General features: G+C 37.2%; 1 protein-coding gene across 2 annotated transcripts in view; it reads left to right on the forward strand.

Annotated features, from left to right (window-relative positions):
• The window catches only part of USP25 (ubiquitin specific peptidase 25), an 87571-nt gene that overhangs the window by 16922 nt on the left and 53191 nt on the right, over positions 1–17458 (forward strand). For both annotated transcript variants that reach the window (XM_058800480.1, XM_058800481.1), the window contains exons 2-4: positions 4373–4450; positions 5571–5715; positions 14613–14736. In XM_058800480.1, coding sequence (XP_058656463.1) covers positions 4373–4450; positions 5571–5715; positions 14613–14736 — 347 coding nt within the window. The remainder of the gene's footprint in view (positions 1–4372; positions 4451–5570; positions 5716–14612; positions 14737–17458) is intronic.

A 17458-nucleotide genomic window follows, 5' to 3' on the forward strand; every position in this document is an offset into this window, starting at 1 on the left:
CACTGGTGCTGGCACGGCTACTGAATATGCTATTGTGTGAGGTTATAAACCAGATAATCTTAATTGGGCATTTCCTGAGAGCAAGGCAGAGATGGCTGAACAAGGAGAGACTTGGAAATAAGGGCATGCATTCCTAATACACAAATTTGGCTTCCATCCAGGAAAATGGGGGAATTTCCTGTTAGTTAAAATCTTCCAAGAGCTGAAAGCCTGAAGATACAGTGCCTACATACCTCAGGGAGCCAAAGGAAGGGGAAAGGCTGGGAATAGCTTGTGCATGAAAGCCGCAGGGAGCAGACTGCTGCTGGATGTGGTGGGACTGGGGGGTGTGAACAGCTGGATCCAGGGCAGCCATACCATCTCCTTTGTGTGGCCAAGGATTTGGGGCACCCTGCAGCAGCTGTACCAGCACAGGCTGGTGTCCCAGATCAGGTCCTGAGGGCTTTTTAGGGTTGAGACAAATGCTGTTCAGGCTTCGATGGAGAATTCCTGTATGTGTGTGACATATGTGCACATACATCCTGGCACTGCAGATATTCCTGGAGCTTTGGCTCACTAAACTGGAGAATCTCTGCTAGAGACAAGATCTGGAATCAGTCATGTAAATTTGAGGGTAGGATAGCAAACAGAAGTGGGTACAGGCAAACCTGAAAGAACTGAAGTGGAAAGAATGGACCTGGTTTGTATGTCCATTTGAAAAGAGAGGCTGCTTATTAAACTGAATTAAAGTACAGTGAGTTATAATTCAGAATTTTTCCAGCAAGGCTGGAAAAAATAGGGAATCAGGAAAGAGCTGCATTGAAAAGATACAATAATTTTTTTATGCTCGAATGGGTAGTTGTGATCTGAAACTTTTCTTACTGGCCTGATTTCATAAGCATACATTGGTGTAGATATTTCAGACACTTCTAAATACTTGTCTGCTACCTTCTTTATTTCTTATCTTTGTTTTAGCGTAGGATGAGCTCTTTTGGGTATTTTTGGTTATAGCTTGTGAGTGAATTATTATTATACTTGTTTTATATATCTATGTGATTTTAGACATTTGAGGGTATAGATGGTACAGTCACTTCAACTCAAGTTAGCCTGAGCTTCTTGAGCTTTTAGGGTAAATGTAATCAGAATAAGCATTAATAGGAGTAAGGAGGGTGGCTTGCTTCATATGTACAAGTCTGTCTGTAGTATTAAATATTTCTTACCATACAGAAGAGACTTAATTGCTTAGCACTAGAAATTGATCTCTAAGCTTCAGTCATGGGTAATAGTAGCATAAGTTTAGTAGCATAAATTTTCTGTATTCCACAGTAAGCAGAGCTAAAGGAATAATGATTCAAAACAAATGAAATTCAGCCATTTTGACTTTGCAAAATGGTACAGATGCACTAAATAAAGTAATATCAGGAATTCAGTAATACAAGCTCTCTGAATGTGGTTGCAATTGTTTCATAGGTGTCTTAAGTGAAAAGAAAAGCAAAAAGAAAATTGAATCTCATCCTCTGATAGTGAATGAGGAGAGGGTTTGACAGTGCCTGCTCTGCCACTTGTAATGAAAAGAAATAGAATTACTTGTGTTAATTCAGTTTCATGGGTAATAACATACTGTCATTATAACAGTGAAGAAGACTAATGGCAAGTTAAACATCCAGTTATACAAAAAAGGTCAGTGCATATAGTGAAGATGATGGATGCAGTTACAGCAGATCTGTGAGGATGAGGGCAGATGGTGAATTTATGGAAGAGAAGGCCACCAGTTGGAGATTTTAGCTGCCTTATGCAGTTTCACAATTGTTTCTGAAGATCTGTTAGTCTATTAGCAAGTATTAAAAGAACATGTTGGTCAGGTAGAAATAATGTCAATTACAATACTCCTAGAAAAGGAATGTGTCCATTATTTATCTTCTGCATAATTTGAAGTAAGTCAATTAGAAATTAGCGGCAACTTGTCCACATTTAGCTGAAGAAACAGTAATGTCTAAACCAGACAAATGCCCCAAAGCTCCATTTAAGGTGTTCAGGAGAACTGTTAATTTTCCTTTTAATTCCTGTCACTTCTAACAATGGTGCTTATGGATTCTCCATGTTGTTCTTTTAATTACCAGTAAGAAATTCTGGTAATAATAGTAATAAATACCAGTAATAATTCTGGAGCTGAGTACCTTAAACTCTTGGCCTTAAAAAAAGTATAGTTATATATACTTATATATGCTTATATAAAAGTATACTTAGATATGCTTATATACTTATACATTTAGATATATGTATTAGAAGAGACTTATATAATCTCTTGATGAGAAAGGAGCATCTCTGGGTGAAGTTCTGATCTGTTGAATGTGGACGTCCATGGGAAGGGGGCCTTGAAACACAGCTTTTATGCTGGAATGCTGAAATGTGGATGGAAACTACAGATGTCTAAGTTTATAAGTCACAGCTGTGCTCATAAATTAACAGCCAATATTTTGAACTGCTAAGAGATTGTTTGTTGGTAAACTGTCTCTTCTGTCTTTTCCCAGTCTCTGTGAACGATGAATATCCTCCAATCAGCCTTTCCAAGTGTTGTATATATTATGGAAGATACAGAAATCTCTTATAACTTGTTGTTGTAATAATTTACAGTGAAACTATTTTCTGTTCTGTTCACCATTGTGTTGGTGGCAAATAGAAAAAGAAATCCACTTTACTGTCAAGCCCTTGAATTGATGCTGCCAATTTTAATGCTGTTGTAATTATTTTTCCCAAATACTCTATTTAATTTCTTTGATTCTTGCCAGGCTTAGGGGCAGGAAAGCAACTTTATAGGGGAAACAAGTCATGGCTTTGTACAGTGCTATGAAATGCACAGAGTAAACAAACGAGGGGGTGAGGGATGGGGATAGAGTGTGAGTTTGTTTTCCTGCATCACTTCACTTTTCTTGTGCCGACAGAAGGGTTTTTAAAAGGAAAAGAAAAAAGAAAGAGGCAAATTGGATTGTTAGCAGTGTCTCTTAGGATCATAAATGAAGGGAAGATTGTGTATGTAATTCATAAACATCCTGAACTATACGCCTTCTATTTCAACTTATTAGGGCATGAAGTAGTGCCTGCCAGGTTAATTTCTCACTGGGGAATTCAGCATTCATGCAGATCTTAATTTCCTCCTCTATACAAAGCAGTGATAAAGGAAGAATAAGGGTATTTGAATATTTGATTCCAGATAATTCAGCTCAAAAATAAATCTTTTAGAAGAAGCTGCAAGACAATTATAGTTGCTATTTTAAAATGAATTTGGAGAGTAGCAGGAGAATGTTTATTTGTTCCTGATAGGAAATACGCTTTTTGTCATGCGAACAAAACCCTGTACTTTACAAAAATTTTCTCTTTCATAGACGAAATTACTGTTTTGAGTTCAGGATGTTGTGGGCAAAGAATAAAAAAGAAAAACCATTTGCAAATATTTTTTCTCCAGTTCCCATCTGCCAAAGGAGCAATTGAATTTGTTGGTATGGAGCAATGGTCAATGCTCTGTTTTTTCATGGTTTTAATGGTTAAGATGCTTTTAATGGTTTACAGGAGTTCAAAGATTGTTCCAGCTTAGTGCCTGCTTTTTGCTTCTGTGATGGGATAGCTGAGCATGACTGGAGTGAATCATCTGCTGGCTCTAAACTGGGGTGGGACCAGATTTTTATTTAAGTAAAACAAAACCAAGCCTCAAAATTCTTATGAAGTGAATATTTAAGAGACCTAGAACCTCTTGTTCTTTTTCTAATTCCAAGTGTTGCTTTAAACTCAGTCATGGGTGCTGACTTGTGTGATTTGGGAGAGTTGGATTCAACTGGTCTAGGAAGGCAGTTTGGACAGATTCCTTAAGTTCTGTTTCAGTATCAAGAAACTTGTTTTGTTTGGAGTTTTTATAGTATTTATCTTAAAACACCTCAGTGGTCAGCAAAGTTGCATTTCCAGGTTTTGTGTTTAGAATGATGAGGAATTGTTTATGTTAAGGAAATAATGGGGTTGAGAATAACTGGGAGTTAAAGAAGTTCGTTTTGGTGGGTGTTCAGTCAGCTATTTCCACTGGAAACCAAAGCTGTAGAGTTTTATTTGTTTAGATGGGCCAACTGTGGCTTTATATGAGCTTCTTAAACCCACGTTGCATAAGCTTACCAAGCAGACACACCAAAATGCAAAATCATTGCATTTGGGAATTAAGGATTCCCAAAAAAGTGCCCAAATTCCAGAGACGAAGACAAACTTGAGTAATGTAGGTTCTACCCCTTTGTGATGCATAAACCTCACATGGAGATGCCTTTAATGTTTGTGGAGGAGTGTACTCTGTTAAGACATTGTTTTGCTGTTTTTTTGGCTCTAATCTAATTTCAATGATCTGTTTTCTTTTCAGCACCAGCAAACATTTTTAAATCAGCTGAGGGAGATCACTGGTATCAATGACATCCAGGTACTACAACAGGCACTGAAGGTAAGATAACTGACTTGTAGCTGGATGAACCTGAATGCATCTTAACTACCTGTGAAAGCCATAAATCCAACCCTTTCTTACTCTGTCCCTCCCTTCCTTTCTTTCACTTCCTTCCTTTTCCCTTCCCCCCTTGAATTTATTTCGGGGGGGGGGGGGGGGAAGAAAGCTAATAGTGATTGCTTGTTCACTTTGCATGAAATCTTGTTCTCTTTTGGTACTGACCTGAAAATTAATTAAGTGTTCAAAAATGAAAAGACAGGACTGTTATGACTTGCCTTTAACCTTGTGTGATTTTTTTTGGGATCCATTGGTGCTACTACAGATGATCAAATCCTGGGGAACCAGGTGGTGTTCTCTTGTCAAGGTGTGGCTGTTTTCTACCATGCACAGGCCTTGCTCACTGTGTAGAGTGAAGAACTGCTTGAACTTGCCAACCTTTACTAATTTGGTATTGTTTCAATGTTTTTTCAACCATTGTAATTTATTTCACAGCACCAAAGAGTTCTTTGAGGCAAGTAAAAAATGGCAGGTCTCTCTGTATTCTGTGTCTGCACATATATAAATATTCTATTTATATAAATATAAATATATAAACATTTAAAAATGCTTTCTCTCCCTCAAGCAGAACTTTTTAGCTGTTAATACATGGTATATGAGGATTTAGTAATTTAAATCAAAAATATTTATCTACACAAAACCAGGTAGTTGTTATTAGCCTAAGTCATGTGCACAACTGCTTTTCAAAAGCTGGGATCTGTGGCTTTAAAAATGAAACTGTATATTTTCAGAAGAATTAGTCTGACTCCAGTGAATGTGCTGGTTTGTTGAGAGGCTGACCTACACTACAAGACAGTATTTTTTCTTTCCTGAAATAAGTGAAAGGCCACCAAAACAATTTCTTTATAAGATGTTTTATCTTTATTTTGGTTAAAAAAATAGCAAAATACGCAGAATATTTCGAGTTTGCAGACTTTGGTTTTGAGTTATTATTTTACCTGACAGTACAATGGCTATTGATTTGAAGTTGCTAATCATGTCCTTTCCTTTTAGGAAAAATTAAAGAAGGGGTGAGAGGACTCTCACTTGTTGTTTTATTTTTTTTTTTTAAATATGCTTAAAGGACAGCAATGGTAATCTGGAGTTGGCTGTGGCTTTTCTCACTGCGAAGAATGCCAAGGTTCCCCAGCTAGAGGAGGCCACTTACTACCAAACAGCCCTTCCTGGCAATGACAGATACATCAGCGTGGGCAGCCAGGCAGACACCAGTAGGTATCTTTTCTTTTCTTTTCCTAAGTTCAGTTTAAAGGCATGGGAAATAAAACCTTGCCTGTGACGTAACTATTAATCTGCAGATAATTCTTCCTTATCAATTCTTAGATTATCATGTAGTCTCTCTCTCCTTATCTCAGTGAGGTTTTTGTTTTTTTTTTCTTTTTTTTTTTTTGTTTGAACTACCTTTAGACATTACCTTTACATATATGTATGATACTGATCAAAGGGTGAGTAACTGAGCTTTACTTTTTTTTTACCTTTTGTTTCCTCCCCCATATTATAAGTTTTGTTTTGGGGTCATGCAGTAAATAATTTAGGGCAAAAGCTGGGTACTCCTCTGTCAAAACAAAATTGGAGAATAGTCTGTCATTGTTTGTCTTGATATGTTAAAGGTTAATATTGTTAAGAGTAGCTCCTCCCTGACAGGAGTGACTTTCCCAAAGGGAGATGTGGGAGGTTAAGTGTGAATTTTGTACTAAAAGAGTAGGTATTTGATATATTAAGTTACCATTAAATATACCCAATTTTAAACAATTTCATTTAGTTGATACAGGAGGTCCCACAACCTGCATTTCTCTAAGTCTTGCAGGTTCTTATCCTTTGTTTTAGTATATAGTAATTTTTATGGGGAGAAAAAAATAAAAATGTTCTGGAAATAAATATAGGAAATAACATAGAAGTAAAAGTCAAAGTAAATTTTGTAGTGGGATTGATATCTGTAAAATCCAAGTTTCTTCATGGTATAGTTACTTTACACCATTTCCAATGCAGATGGAGAATATTTTAATTGCATACCAGTTCTATGGCCATATATCTAGTACATCTATGTACGTTTTATTAAACAAGTAGGATTATTTAGTGCCTCCTGCAGTAGGTTTTTTTTTCCTCCTTTGTTTTGCTCATGGTGGCTTCAATGTAAATAAGTTTAGTTAGATTTCCTTATCAATTGTATAATTATCTTTTGTCTGTAGAACCTTGGCATGAACTTTTAAATATTTTTATTTAATTGGAGATGAATTTATTCTCAGCATGTCCAATCTGAAAACTGCATTTAAATCCTTGGTCTTATTAGCAACCCTATATAAAATGTCCTGAGTGCCTTATAGGTAGTTGTGTTAGCCATGCAGTAGTTGTGGTGGGTGGCTTGGGGTTTTTTGTGTATTTTTTCTTTTCACTCCTTTGGAGAGAAAACACACACGATCTTCCCCATGTGTTTAATTTTCAGTGTCAGAAAATTGCCATTGAGGGAATGAAGTCTATTAAGAAGAAACTCAGCACTGTGTCATAGTTTCTAGTACTGACAACCTACTATGGCAGTGAAATAGTAAGCTGGATTCTCTTGAAGTCTGTGTTTAATTAGATTTAATAGCAATCCCATTAATAGAAGTATTTAGTTTTGCTGTCACTTAGTGTGCTGTACAACCTTACTGAAGAAATGAGGTGACAAGGGATATGGATCAAATCTGCAAGAGCCCACATTACCCATGGCAGATGGTCAAATTGAGAAGGGTAGGTCATGAGTTGTACATTCCAAGGTGAATTTCAGGATTCTCTTCTCTTCTCTGGAGGACTGAAGGCAGATTCCTTACAGTTATACAGCATGACAAGTCAGTGATCAAGAAACACCAACTGCTGTGGGAAAAGCAGGTTCTGAAATTTTTTTTAACATCTTTAATGTCTGGTCAGGTCCTCACTGGCAACAAAGATGGGAGCCCTTAGCCAGTCTTTGCTGTTTTAGTTAGACTGAAAGCACTTTGAGATAAAGTCATCTTGGTGAACTTTTTATCATGTTGGAGGACTTAAAGGGTAAGAACTGAACACCTACAGCAGAACAAAAGTCAAAACCAGTGTGGCCATGGAGTGCCCCCCAAGCTCCTGTAGTGATCTGTAGTGAATGCTTCTGGAAGAAACCTTTTCTTGTAATGTGCTTGCCTGTAATTGTTTGGATTCTAGATTTAAAAAATGCAGTGCACCAAAAAGGCCAAGCCTTAGGGCCCTGTGTTAGTAAACACTGTCTTGTAAGGGGGTGTGAAAGGATACAGGATGGGAAATCCTCAGCAGATGGCTTTGACAATCACTGCTCCCTTCTGCAAAAGAACACATATTAGCAGTTCTCAGTGGCTATGCTGAGTTAATGACAGGATCTTGTCTCTCAAATTTGACTCCCTTTATTATCCTACATAGGTACAATTACATTAATTTATTAACACTCACCCTTACTGTTCCTTACTGCTTAACTACCTCTGTGTGTTTGGAACTGGGGATGTTAAGACTCACCGAGCTTTGTGGTCCTGCCCAGTTAAAGCATCCAAACTGGGAAGGAGAAAGTCACATATAAATACTAGAGCTGTCTTTTGTGCCACAGAAAACCTCCAGCCATTTACAAAGGCTGTTGAATGTATTCCTTGCATAAAGATGTATCAGATGTCAGCTTGACTGACTGCATTTCTTTGATGTGGTTACTTAATTAAAGGGGTAAAATGGAAATGTTACTGTGTACCATAACAGCCAGAATTGTTCCCTGGCTCTTCCAAAAGTGACCATGCTCATAAATGGTTTGAGAGTTGCAGCCAGGATGGTAGGAGGTGTAAGGAAACCTGGTTTGTCTTATTACCAAGTGCAGATGCAAAAAAATAATAGGTTTTCATTAAACCTGCTCCGTCTGTTAAACAAAGATGGCCTTGCACAACCAGTGTTACTCATGATGCTTGCTTTTTTGTCTCTTCAAAATGGCGTGTGCAAGCACCTGCAAATGTAGTATTTTCACATCAACAGTGATGCAAACTTAATCTGATCCTTTTGCAAAGGCTGTTTTAAGATTTTGACTTTCTGTCCCTTCTTGCACTCTGTGAAGAGAAAGTGCTCAAGCATTAGGTTTTCAATGTATGGATGCACACTTTTTAGTCCAAGGTAATTTCAATGTTTCACTTGGTAGAGGAAATCCTAGGCATTGTACTTAAAGAAAAACAAAAGAAGTTTAGTAGTACTTCCAAATATTTTCACTTTATTTATTTCTCTAGAAACCTTTTTATTCCCATTTGAAATAATTTTGTGTATTTCCCACTGTGGCTGCACAACAGAACTGTTGGATTGCTAAGAATGTATCCATTTTCTTCTTATTATTGAAGGAACTTGAAGAACCCAGGATTAAAGGAAGGAACAGAGTGAAAAGATGTATTTTGGAAGTTGTGTTGTGTTCCAGTGAAACAGCTGTCAGGACAAATTCTCTCCTTCCCTTCTTTTGAAAACACAGTTATTTTTCATTAAAACTAAGTTATTAGTCTTTGCAATTGCACATTCCACAGCCAAAACAAAAGATTTCAAGCCCTTTTATAAGGGCATATTACAGTGTAACTATGAAATGCCACACACAGCAATTTGAGGATTGTAGACTTCATGGCTTCTGGCTTTTTATATCCTCCTGTTCGTACTTTGAGCCTTTGCATATATCTCAAAAGTCACTCAGCCCTTTCCTGTCAGGTGGAGTTTAGGCTCAATGGTACCTACATCCTTCTGAAGTGGTGTTTATAAAACATTTCTTACTGTTCCATTCTAGAGACTCTGAAAAGTATATAGGGTAATTTCTTTTGAAGCTTCACTGCCCCTCCTTTTAGACTCCTAGTGTCTTGCCTGAATCCCTTTTGCTTCAGGTTAAGTCCTTTACTCCAGTGTGCCCCTGTGGAAATTATAGCACACTTCATTCCTTTTGTCTCAGATGACGTGTTGCATGTGAAGACAGTGTATCAAAAGACTTCTCTCAGATCTAAATGAAACAGCCTAAATTCCTTTCAAGAGGTTGGATGCATTTCCTATACCTATTGTAATTTCTTTTCTTCTCATCTACACCTTCTTTAGTATGCTTTTTTCCTGAGCTGTGGCACTCAGAACTATAATGAAGACATCAGCTTAGTTCTTCAGAAAAATAGGTGAATCTCTATAAATATCCACGTAGTACTCTGACAGAAGTGTAACACTTCCTATTTTCTTCAGTGCTGTGATGAAGTGAATTGCAGATTGAACATGAGTCGGCTGTAGCTCCTGGATCCTTCTTGGCACAAGTCCTAGTCAGTCTTCATTCTCTAGCTGCTCATTTATTGTTTCTGTCAGTAGAATTTGACAGTGGCTTCTTCTGTCACCTTGCCTAACTCAGCCATCTCTATGTGTCTTCATGACATTTCCTTCTACTTCAAGGATTATTTGTATCATCTCCATCCAGGTTCCTGGGAGTTTTGCCAGCTTGGTATGTCAAGGTCCCCGCTTCAAATGTCAGGAGTCCTGTACCTTGAGGTCCTCTTTTCATCCTACAGGTTAACTTGTTGCTTTGTGTCATGATTGCCTCTCTCCTTTCCCTTCAGTGTGGGAGCCTTCAGTTTAAGGTGTTATAATTGCAGGGTGTTGTAAATACAGCTGAGATGAGGAAGCTGTGGGATAGTGGTGGCCAATATTTACAAGCTCTTGCACCAGTACAGTGGTTTGAGTTGGCTGAATTGCTGCAGGGGTGCTGGGTGCTCTTCCTACATCCAGTTTTAACCAAAATTGGCATATTCAGCCACATAAATTCCTTTAAATCTTCACCTTAGGAGCCTGAGACCACTATGAATTTAACTTCACAGAATAGGTGGCAGTATGTAGGATCTTGCTTAACTCTGCTTGTAATAAATAAACCAGATGTAGTCTCAACTCCATTTAAGAAACTTCTGTATTGTTTATGTGTTGAAATTGGAATGTTGCTGCTGAATTTTCATTCTTGGCACTGCTCTGTTGAACCCATCAAGGCTGCCCCTTCATTTTCCTCCCTGTTCCAGTTGTTGCATCACTGTGGATGTTTATTGCTTATCCCTGAGTTCAATTGCTACTTCTGATCTGTCTCTCATGCTGAGTTTCCCAGCCTACTTAAGTTTGAAGTTCCTACTCTCTGCCTCCTCCTCATATAAGTACTAAGTCAACAACACAGTAATTATTTTAATGACCTGGGCAATAACCAAGTAAGAACCCTTTATTTAAATGATGATTGAAATTTCCTAAGTAAACAGATAATTTTTCTTTTTAAAGGAAGATCTATGGGGATAGATATATTGTGTGCATTTATTATACATGCAGTAGTATTTGACCCAAATTTTAATATACAACTTAAAATTGTTTTATAGGATTACAAACAATGTCAAACTCTCTGAATCTTATGTATCAGAAGGACACATTATTATATAATAATAATAATGTTGTAAACCAAGAATACAGATCTTAGTAAAACAGATGATTGATTATGAATGTTAGTTTTCATTGAATAAACACATATGCACTAAACCAGATTGTGTTGATGTGAAGTTTCTTCACTTAGGGAGAATTTTTTCATAAGCAAAGTTTATTTCCTAGTCATGGCCTGGTTAAGAATATTTGCATTTTCTAAGGCTATTTGGCATTAAAGTAATAAGTACCTTTACAAGGATGAGCCAGTGAGAACTGAAGTGTTCTATGAGCTAAATGAGAGGAGTATTACAAAACTGGCATGTGTAAGTTAAAGTCACTAAATCTGGACAAGAGGCATTAGTCCCACACCTTTATGAAATGCATCCTTCAACCTATCACAGCAAAAACTTGTGTGTCTGATAAAATCTTTGAGTAAAAGTCATATTTTTTTTTTTCTTCAGTCTCATGGTTAAAACAGTAATCTCTTGGTCAGATAGGAAACATCAGCAGCTCAGTTTCATGAATGAGTTCTACTACTCATAGCTGCAACATTAACATCCCCATGCAAGAATTTATAAAACATGAAGATATTTTAAAAATTATAAAATAGGAAAACTATATTAATTTCATGTATTATATGTACATTTGTATAGTGTATAACCAAGGAATGCAAAATGTGGAGACAAGGTAATAGATATACTTTTTTTTTTTGTTTTTAGAACAAAGAGTTTGGTCTCAGATTTACCTTTCTTTTGTGACTTCTATTGAAGTCTTCTTTAATATCTTGTGATTTAGGATTCAAGTTGTATATGAGGTGTTGCAGCTTAATGAGTTACTGTGTGAGCTGTAAAGACATTAACTTAAATGTCAAAACCATTTTTATGTTACATTTGCTCTGAACTAAAAGCTTTCATGAAATAGGTTACCATGGATGAGCTGATATTAATAAATGTAATTTGGGACATAAATTATGCTGGATAAGCCCTCTGTGACTTGGACTGATTGCACCACTCACATGTAGTGGTAATATCTATGAGTGAGTCTTCACTCTGTTGTCTATTTTCATGCAGAGCTGGAGCAATGTATGGCTAGAACATTTCTAAAGAGAATCCTGTATTGTCTGCTCCAAAACCCTTGCATGTCAAAACAAACTGTTTTGGCTCATCTGCTTATGGGAAGCAAATGGAAGTAAAAGATTTGGGGTTTTAATGTTAAAATTATGTAACTTCGGGTAATATGAATGGTAATAAACTTCTAAAGACTTAAGGTGCTGATATAGATTAATAAAAATTAGAGAGCTAAGGAGTTGCAAAGAAGTTGAATATTTTAATGGAAGTGAGAGTTAGAGTTGATCCAGATAGATTTTTGTATAATGGGGGAGTTTTTGTTAAATACTTCATTTTCATCTACATAAATTTCTTTTCTAGAAAATCGTTCCCATATAGAGAAACTGACTTCTTACTTTAACTTTTTTATTGTCATGTGAAAATGTCATCACTCTTACCTGACTAGAGACTTGCTCAAGAAACATTCCTCTCTGTGAGGAAGTGAAATCCCATCCTTGTCCATCAGCATGTGTGGCTGCTGGGTTGTGACCACTATTCCTGCTTTGAGAAATACAGCTTGGTTCCAGGGAAGCTGTGTGTGGCTCCTTGTAAATGTGCAGAAAATACAACACAAGCACCACATTTCAGAACAGAATAGGCAGTGTGTGTGTGATGAGGAGATCCTCTCATTTGTCAACCTTTCTGGTCTCCTCCTGCTGTCAGGCTGTAGGACAGAGCAGGGTTTGCATGTGACCCAGGCTGAGGTGGTATTTTTGTCCAAATTATGTTATTCTCATCATGGCAGCATATTTATCAAAACTTCTCTGGGAGAGACTTCTGCTGGTGGTGGTTGTAATTGCTTTAGTACTTCTGAAGGAGAATTTCAGGCATCTCAGTTGAAGTACCCTTCTGTTACACTGGAAGATCTGAGCTGACTGTAGAAAGCCTAAGAATAAAATTAGAAAGTGCTGCTTTTGTACCAATAGTGGTTTTCCATACTTCTAGGTCAGGACAGATTGCCCAGTATACTCTGCAGGTAAGAGTGCTCCCTTTAAAGGCCCACTAAATAAAATAGAAGATCAACCATTATTTGGAGAAAACAGAACTGAATTTAAAACTAGGTTTTGAAGATGCTAGTGTTAACAGGAAAGTTTCTTTACAACTTCTTTCTGGTTTCAGCTTTTTGCACAGACAGGTCATCCCATTTTCTGTTCGTGTGTGACTATGGCAATAATTTTTGTATACTAAGTTTAGTGTTTTGTTCTGATCCAATGAGAAGCATCCCATAAAAGAAAGCTCAGGGGAATAGGGGAAGTTACAGTCTCTACAGTGGGTGGCCCACACAGGAGCAAAGTCAGAACGTAGACAGACAAGCTCTTTGGAGTAATTGGGTTTGCCTGTGGAAGGAGAAATATGCTGACAAGCCTTTTGTCTCTTTTTGTGAGCAATTGCCACTTTCAAATCTGCATCTCTTTCTCCCTGAGCCTTTCAGCTTCCAATGGCCAAACCCCAGGCTGGAGACAGGTCCCTTTCATAACTCTTTGGGTAAAGTTTGCCTTGGAAGAGGGAGGCTCAAACCAGTCAGTGCTCCATGTGCATGTGCAAATCTGATATTGCACACAAGTGTCTCTTTTACACTATTCCTTTATTTCTGTCTGACTTGGAAAATGAGACTTCTGACCCTTGAAATGGTGATAACCAGTGAAGTGACCTTGGCTTTTTTGAAGGTCTTGTGCAGCTGATGGACATTCCTGTAGGCCCTACCTGCTCTAAAAGCTCGGCTGTGCCTGATGAGGACATGATTTGTGTTGTGGTGTGTAGTAGGATCCCACCTGAATTAGGAGCAGGGGTGTTGTTGTTGCCCTCAGGAAATAAGGAAGTGTATGGGGAATGTCAGTCTTTGATTCTTTGTAGAAGTGCTGGTGAAGAAGGCGGAAGTAGAGCTATTTTCAGTCAGTAGTCCATCCAGAATTCCCCATTTATCCAAGTATGGATGCTCATTTTCTCTCCAGTATTTGTTTTTTTCATGCTGAGATGAGATACTTTCAGTAGATGAAATCGAATTTAAATATGTTCAGAAAAGGAATGCACAAACAGGATAGAAAATAATTAGGTTGAGTAAGGAACTGTTCCACTTGTTATGAAACTGTGTGAAAGTATTTGGCTTACCAGGGTACAAAATACTTGTAGAATTTCGGGCTGTGTTGGGAAAACACTGTTACATGTTCCTTCATGAGGAGGAAAAATCAACTATGCTCAATTAAGGTATCCTTTTAAAATAAGGTCCTCTTCATCATGTGTTCCTTGAAGCAATTGATCTCAGTAGCTGAAATAATGCATTTAAGTGTATTGCTTTAAGAGGGCTTTCAGAAAACATGTATTCCTAAATTTGTCCCTTAGCTTTGTGAAAGTTAAGAACATTAGGAGCAAGGAGAACCACAGCCCATCATGTCAAGAGTGAGCTGCTGAGGTTTTTGTCTGCCTTGGAGGCAGAAGGGAGTTGTTATTGCAGGGTTAGTGGTCACAAGAGTGTAGGGTGCAGGAGGGATGGACTGGAATGGTGCTCAGCAATCCACGTGGGCTCTCTCCTCTACAGTAAGACTTACCTTTCATTCTGTTTCACTTTTAATTTTGAGAAAGATAGTTTTGCTTTTCAGATGTGATTGATCTCACTGGAGATGATAAAGATGATCTTCAGAGGGCAATTGCCTTGAGTTTGGAGGAATCAAACAGGGCATTCAGGGAGACTGGAATAACAGATGAGGAACAAGCCATTAGCAGGTAAACAACCAACTTATATAAAGCAGAAATTAAATTAAAGAGTTGGAGATTGGCCTGTATTGCTTTTTTAAACTTTTAACAAATAATAACTTGTTTACTTTTACTTGTGCTACTGATATGCCTGGCTTCAGGATGCTGCTTTAATGTATTGTATGTTCTACACTGGAAAATAGTGTATTATGTGTGGACTAGGGTTTAATAAAATGTTTCATATTTTTGTATTTCTTTAAATATGGAGGAAGTGGATGGAGATAGAGAATGTGTGGTCATATTTAAATAGGAACTAAACCCAGAAGTTTCTCTTGTGTAACAGGTAAAAAGCAACAAAACCAAAATATAAATTAAGAAGCTAATAAATACTTTGTCCCGTTTTTTGCAATTTTCATTTTACAATGACATTTTCTTCCCTCTTTGCTAAGGATGAGATTGAGGGAGTGGGTATTAATATTGTGACTTGAGGACACTAAGAGCAGATGAAGAATGTTATTAACCTATTTAACAAGTAAGATTTATAGGCTTTGAGTGAAATTCTGGATTTCAAGTTTTATAAACATAACTCTCAGTTTGGGTGTGATAAGAGTCTTTCAGTTAACTTTTGGTCAGATTTTATGATAACTTTTTGTACAGTGTATGTTTTTTGGGAATGTTGATACAATTATGAAATATTTGGGACTTGAACTAAGCCTGGGTGTAGGGTTGTGTGGGAGGGATGTTGTTTCTCTTTTTCCATCTGTCACTGGCCTTGGGAGGAATGTTGAGTTTTTCATTTGTGGCTGGCCTTGTTCTAAGGGAAACAGGCAATGATTTGATCCTTGATAGGAGGCAAAGTACTACCTCCTCGTAAAAGACCAATTTTATAAAAGAATAATTTAGATGGGGGAGATTAACCATGATATTTTTTTTTCCTCAGTTCACTGTGTTTGATAGGCTAAATGACTTATTAGAAAATTCCATTTCTGAGAATATGGATATTTTATTATTTTATCAACAGTAGTTTTCTTTTCCCTTTTGAAAAATAAATATGCTAATTGTGAGGATAAATGTATTCCTCTACCTCTCCATTTGTGATAAAAGATATCTTGTTATATGAATTTAAGATAGCATATTTTAGGAGGGAAGGGTGGGATGAAAGAGGTTTATATGCTCATTAACAACTGGAAGAAGGATTTAAGGGGTTGTTTTTTTCTAAAACCTCAGTATGTGCATGTATGCAAGAGGATGATGGAAGTTCTGTCCAGTTTTTTTCAGAAGGTCAGCTCTTGCATGTTCCTTTTTGAAGGGCAGAATTGCTGTAATTACAGAGTTGTGATTTAAGCAGGCACTCAGAGAGATGGACCTATTTCTGGAGATGGAAAATTTTCTCCCTCTTTTTCTTTACCCAAGCCTTGACTGCTTCTGCTGTGCTCAAGTCTTTGTAGCCTTGAAGATTTAGGATTTTTGCTGTAGACTGTTTTTTACTTTTGAAACTAAATTCCTCCCCCCCACACCATTTGGTCCTACCTTAGCCCGTACTATTATTAGTATTATAAATACTTAATATTGAAGTATTATACATACTTTTAACTTAAATTACAGTGTGTATCTTTCTGGCTGCAGAAAATAACAAAGGATGACCTTTTTCTGTGTGTACAAAGGCATCTAGACAATCTGGTTATTTGCTGAGAAAAAGTTGGTCCTATGAAATAGAGACTCACATCTAATTGCAAAATTGCACAGAGTAACATGTGCAATGTCAAATGAAGGGCTTGTTGCAGGTCATATCCTCCTTGGTGCACTGCACCACACTTTCTATGCTTGCTGGAGGGTTCTTTGGATCATTTATTGCACAAATTCATTTCACAAAGCCATGCAAAAATATTCACCGGAGGATCCATAGTATTTCATGACACAAGGAAGGGAATGGGACTTTGCTTGTGAATGGAGGCAGAGAAGAATGAGGATCTTGAAGGTTTTGGCAGCATTGAGACATTAGATCAACTCAGTAATTTAGCAAGAAGCACCCTAAGCTGATGACAGATTATGTCAGTGTAGAACAAATATAGGAAATTCAGAGTTCTTGAATTCTTAATCGAAACTGTTCAATCAGTTTCCTTAAGGGCAGAATTTAGACTGGTTTTATTACAAAAAGACAAAAGAAAAAAAACACCCCACTTTGTAGTTAACACCCCAGAGAAGAATGTTGGCATTCCTACAGAAAGTGCATGAGCTGTGCAGAACTTCACAAAACAAAAAATAGAACGCTGTGGTTGTAAACAAGTCAAGCTACAGCCATTTACTTTTGATTTTCTAGATAAAACAAGAAGCAAAAATCAAATAGGAGGTCAATAATAAGCAAATTTAAACAGTGAAATTGTTTTATTTAAAAAAATGTAGGCTATGTGCATATTTAAATAGTTTTTGCTATGGTGGATAATTTTTTCAGAGGTATTCGTGGTGGTTTGGAACCTAATTTGTGCAGATTTTGTTAGGGTTTCCAAGGGAGAATTAATGGAATTTCTTGACTTGTGTAATTAATGTTGTAATGCATGTAGAATTTGTCTTCCTGAATGTAATTGCTTTAAACCTAGTGAGGACAGATGTGATTACTGTGTAGGTGTTGAGAGAGTGCATCTGAAGTGTCCGAGCTGAACATCTTGTACATGGCACGTTTCAATTATTTTCCTGTTTCCTCTTTAAATCTCCTAGAGAAATGTGCTTGATCAGTGTATTTCCTGTTGTGAAG

The sequence above is a fragment of the Ammospiza caudacuta genome, chromosome 2, assembly GCF_027887145.1.
Source record: "Ammospiza caudacuta isolate bAmmCau1 chromosome 2, bAmmCau1.pri, whole genome shotgun sequence".
NCBI lineage: Eukaryota > Metazoa > Chordata > Aves > Passeriformes > Passerellidae > Ammospiza > Ammospiza caudacuta.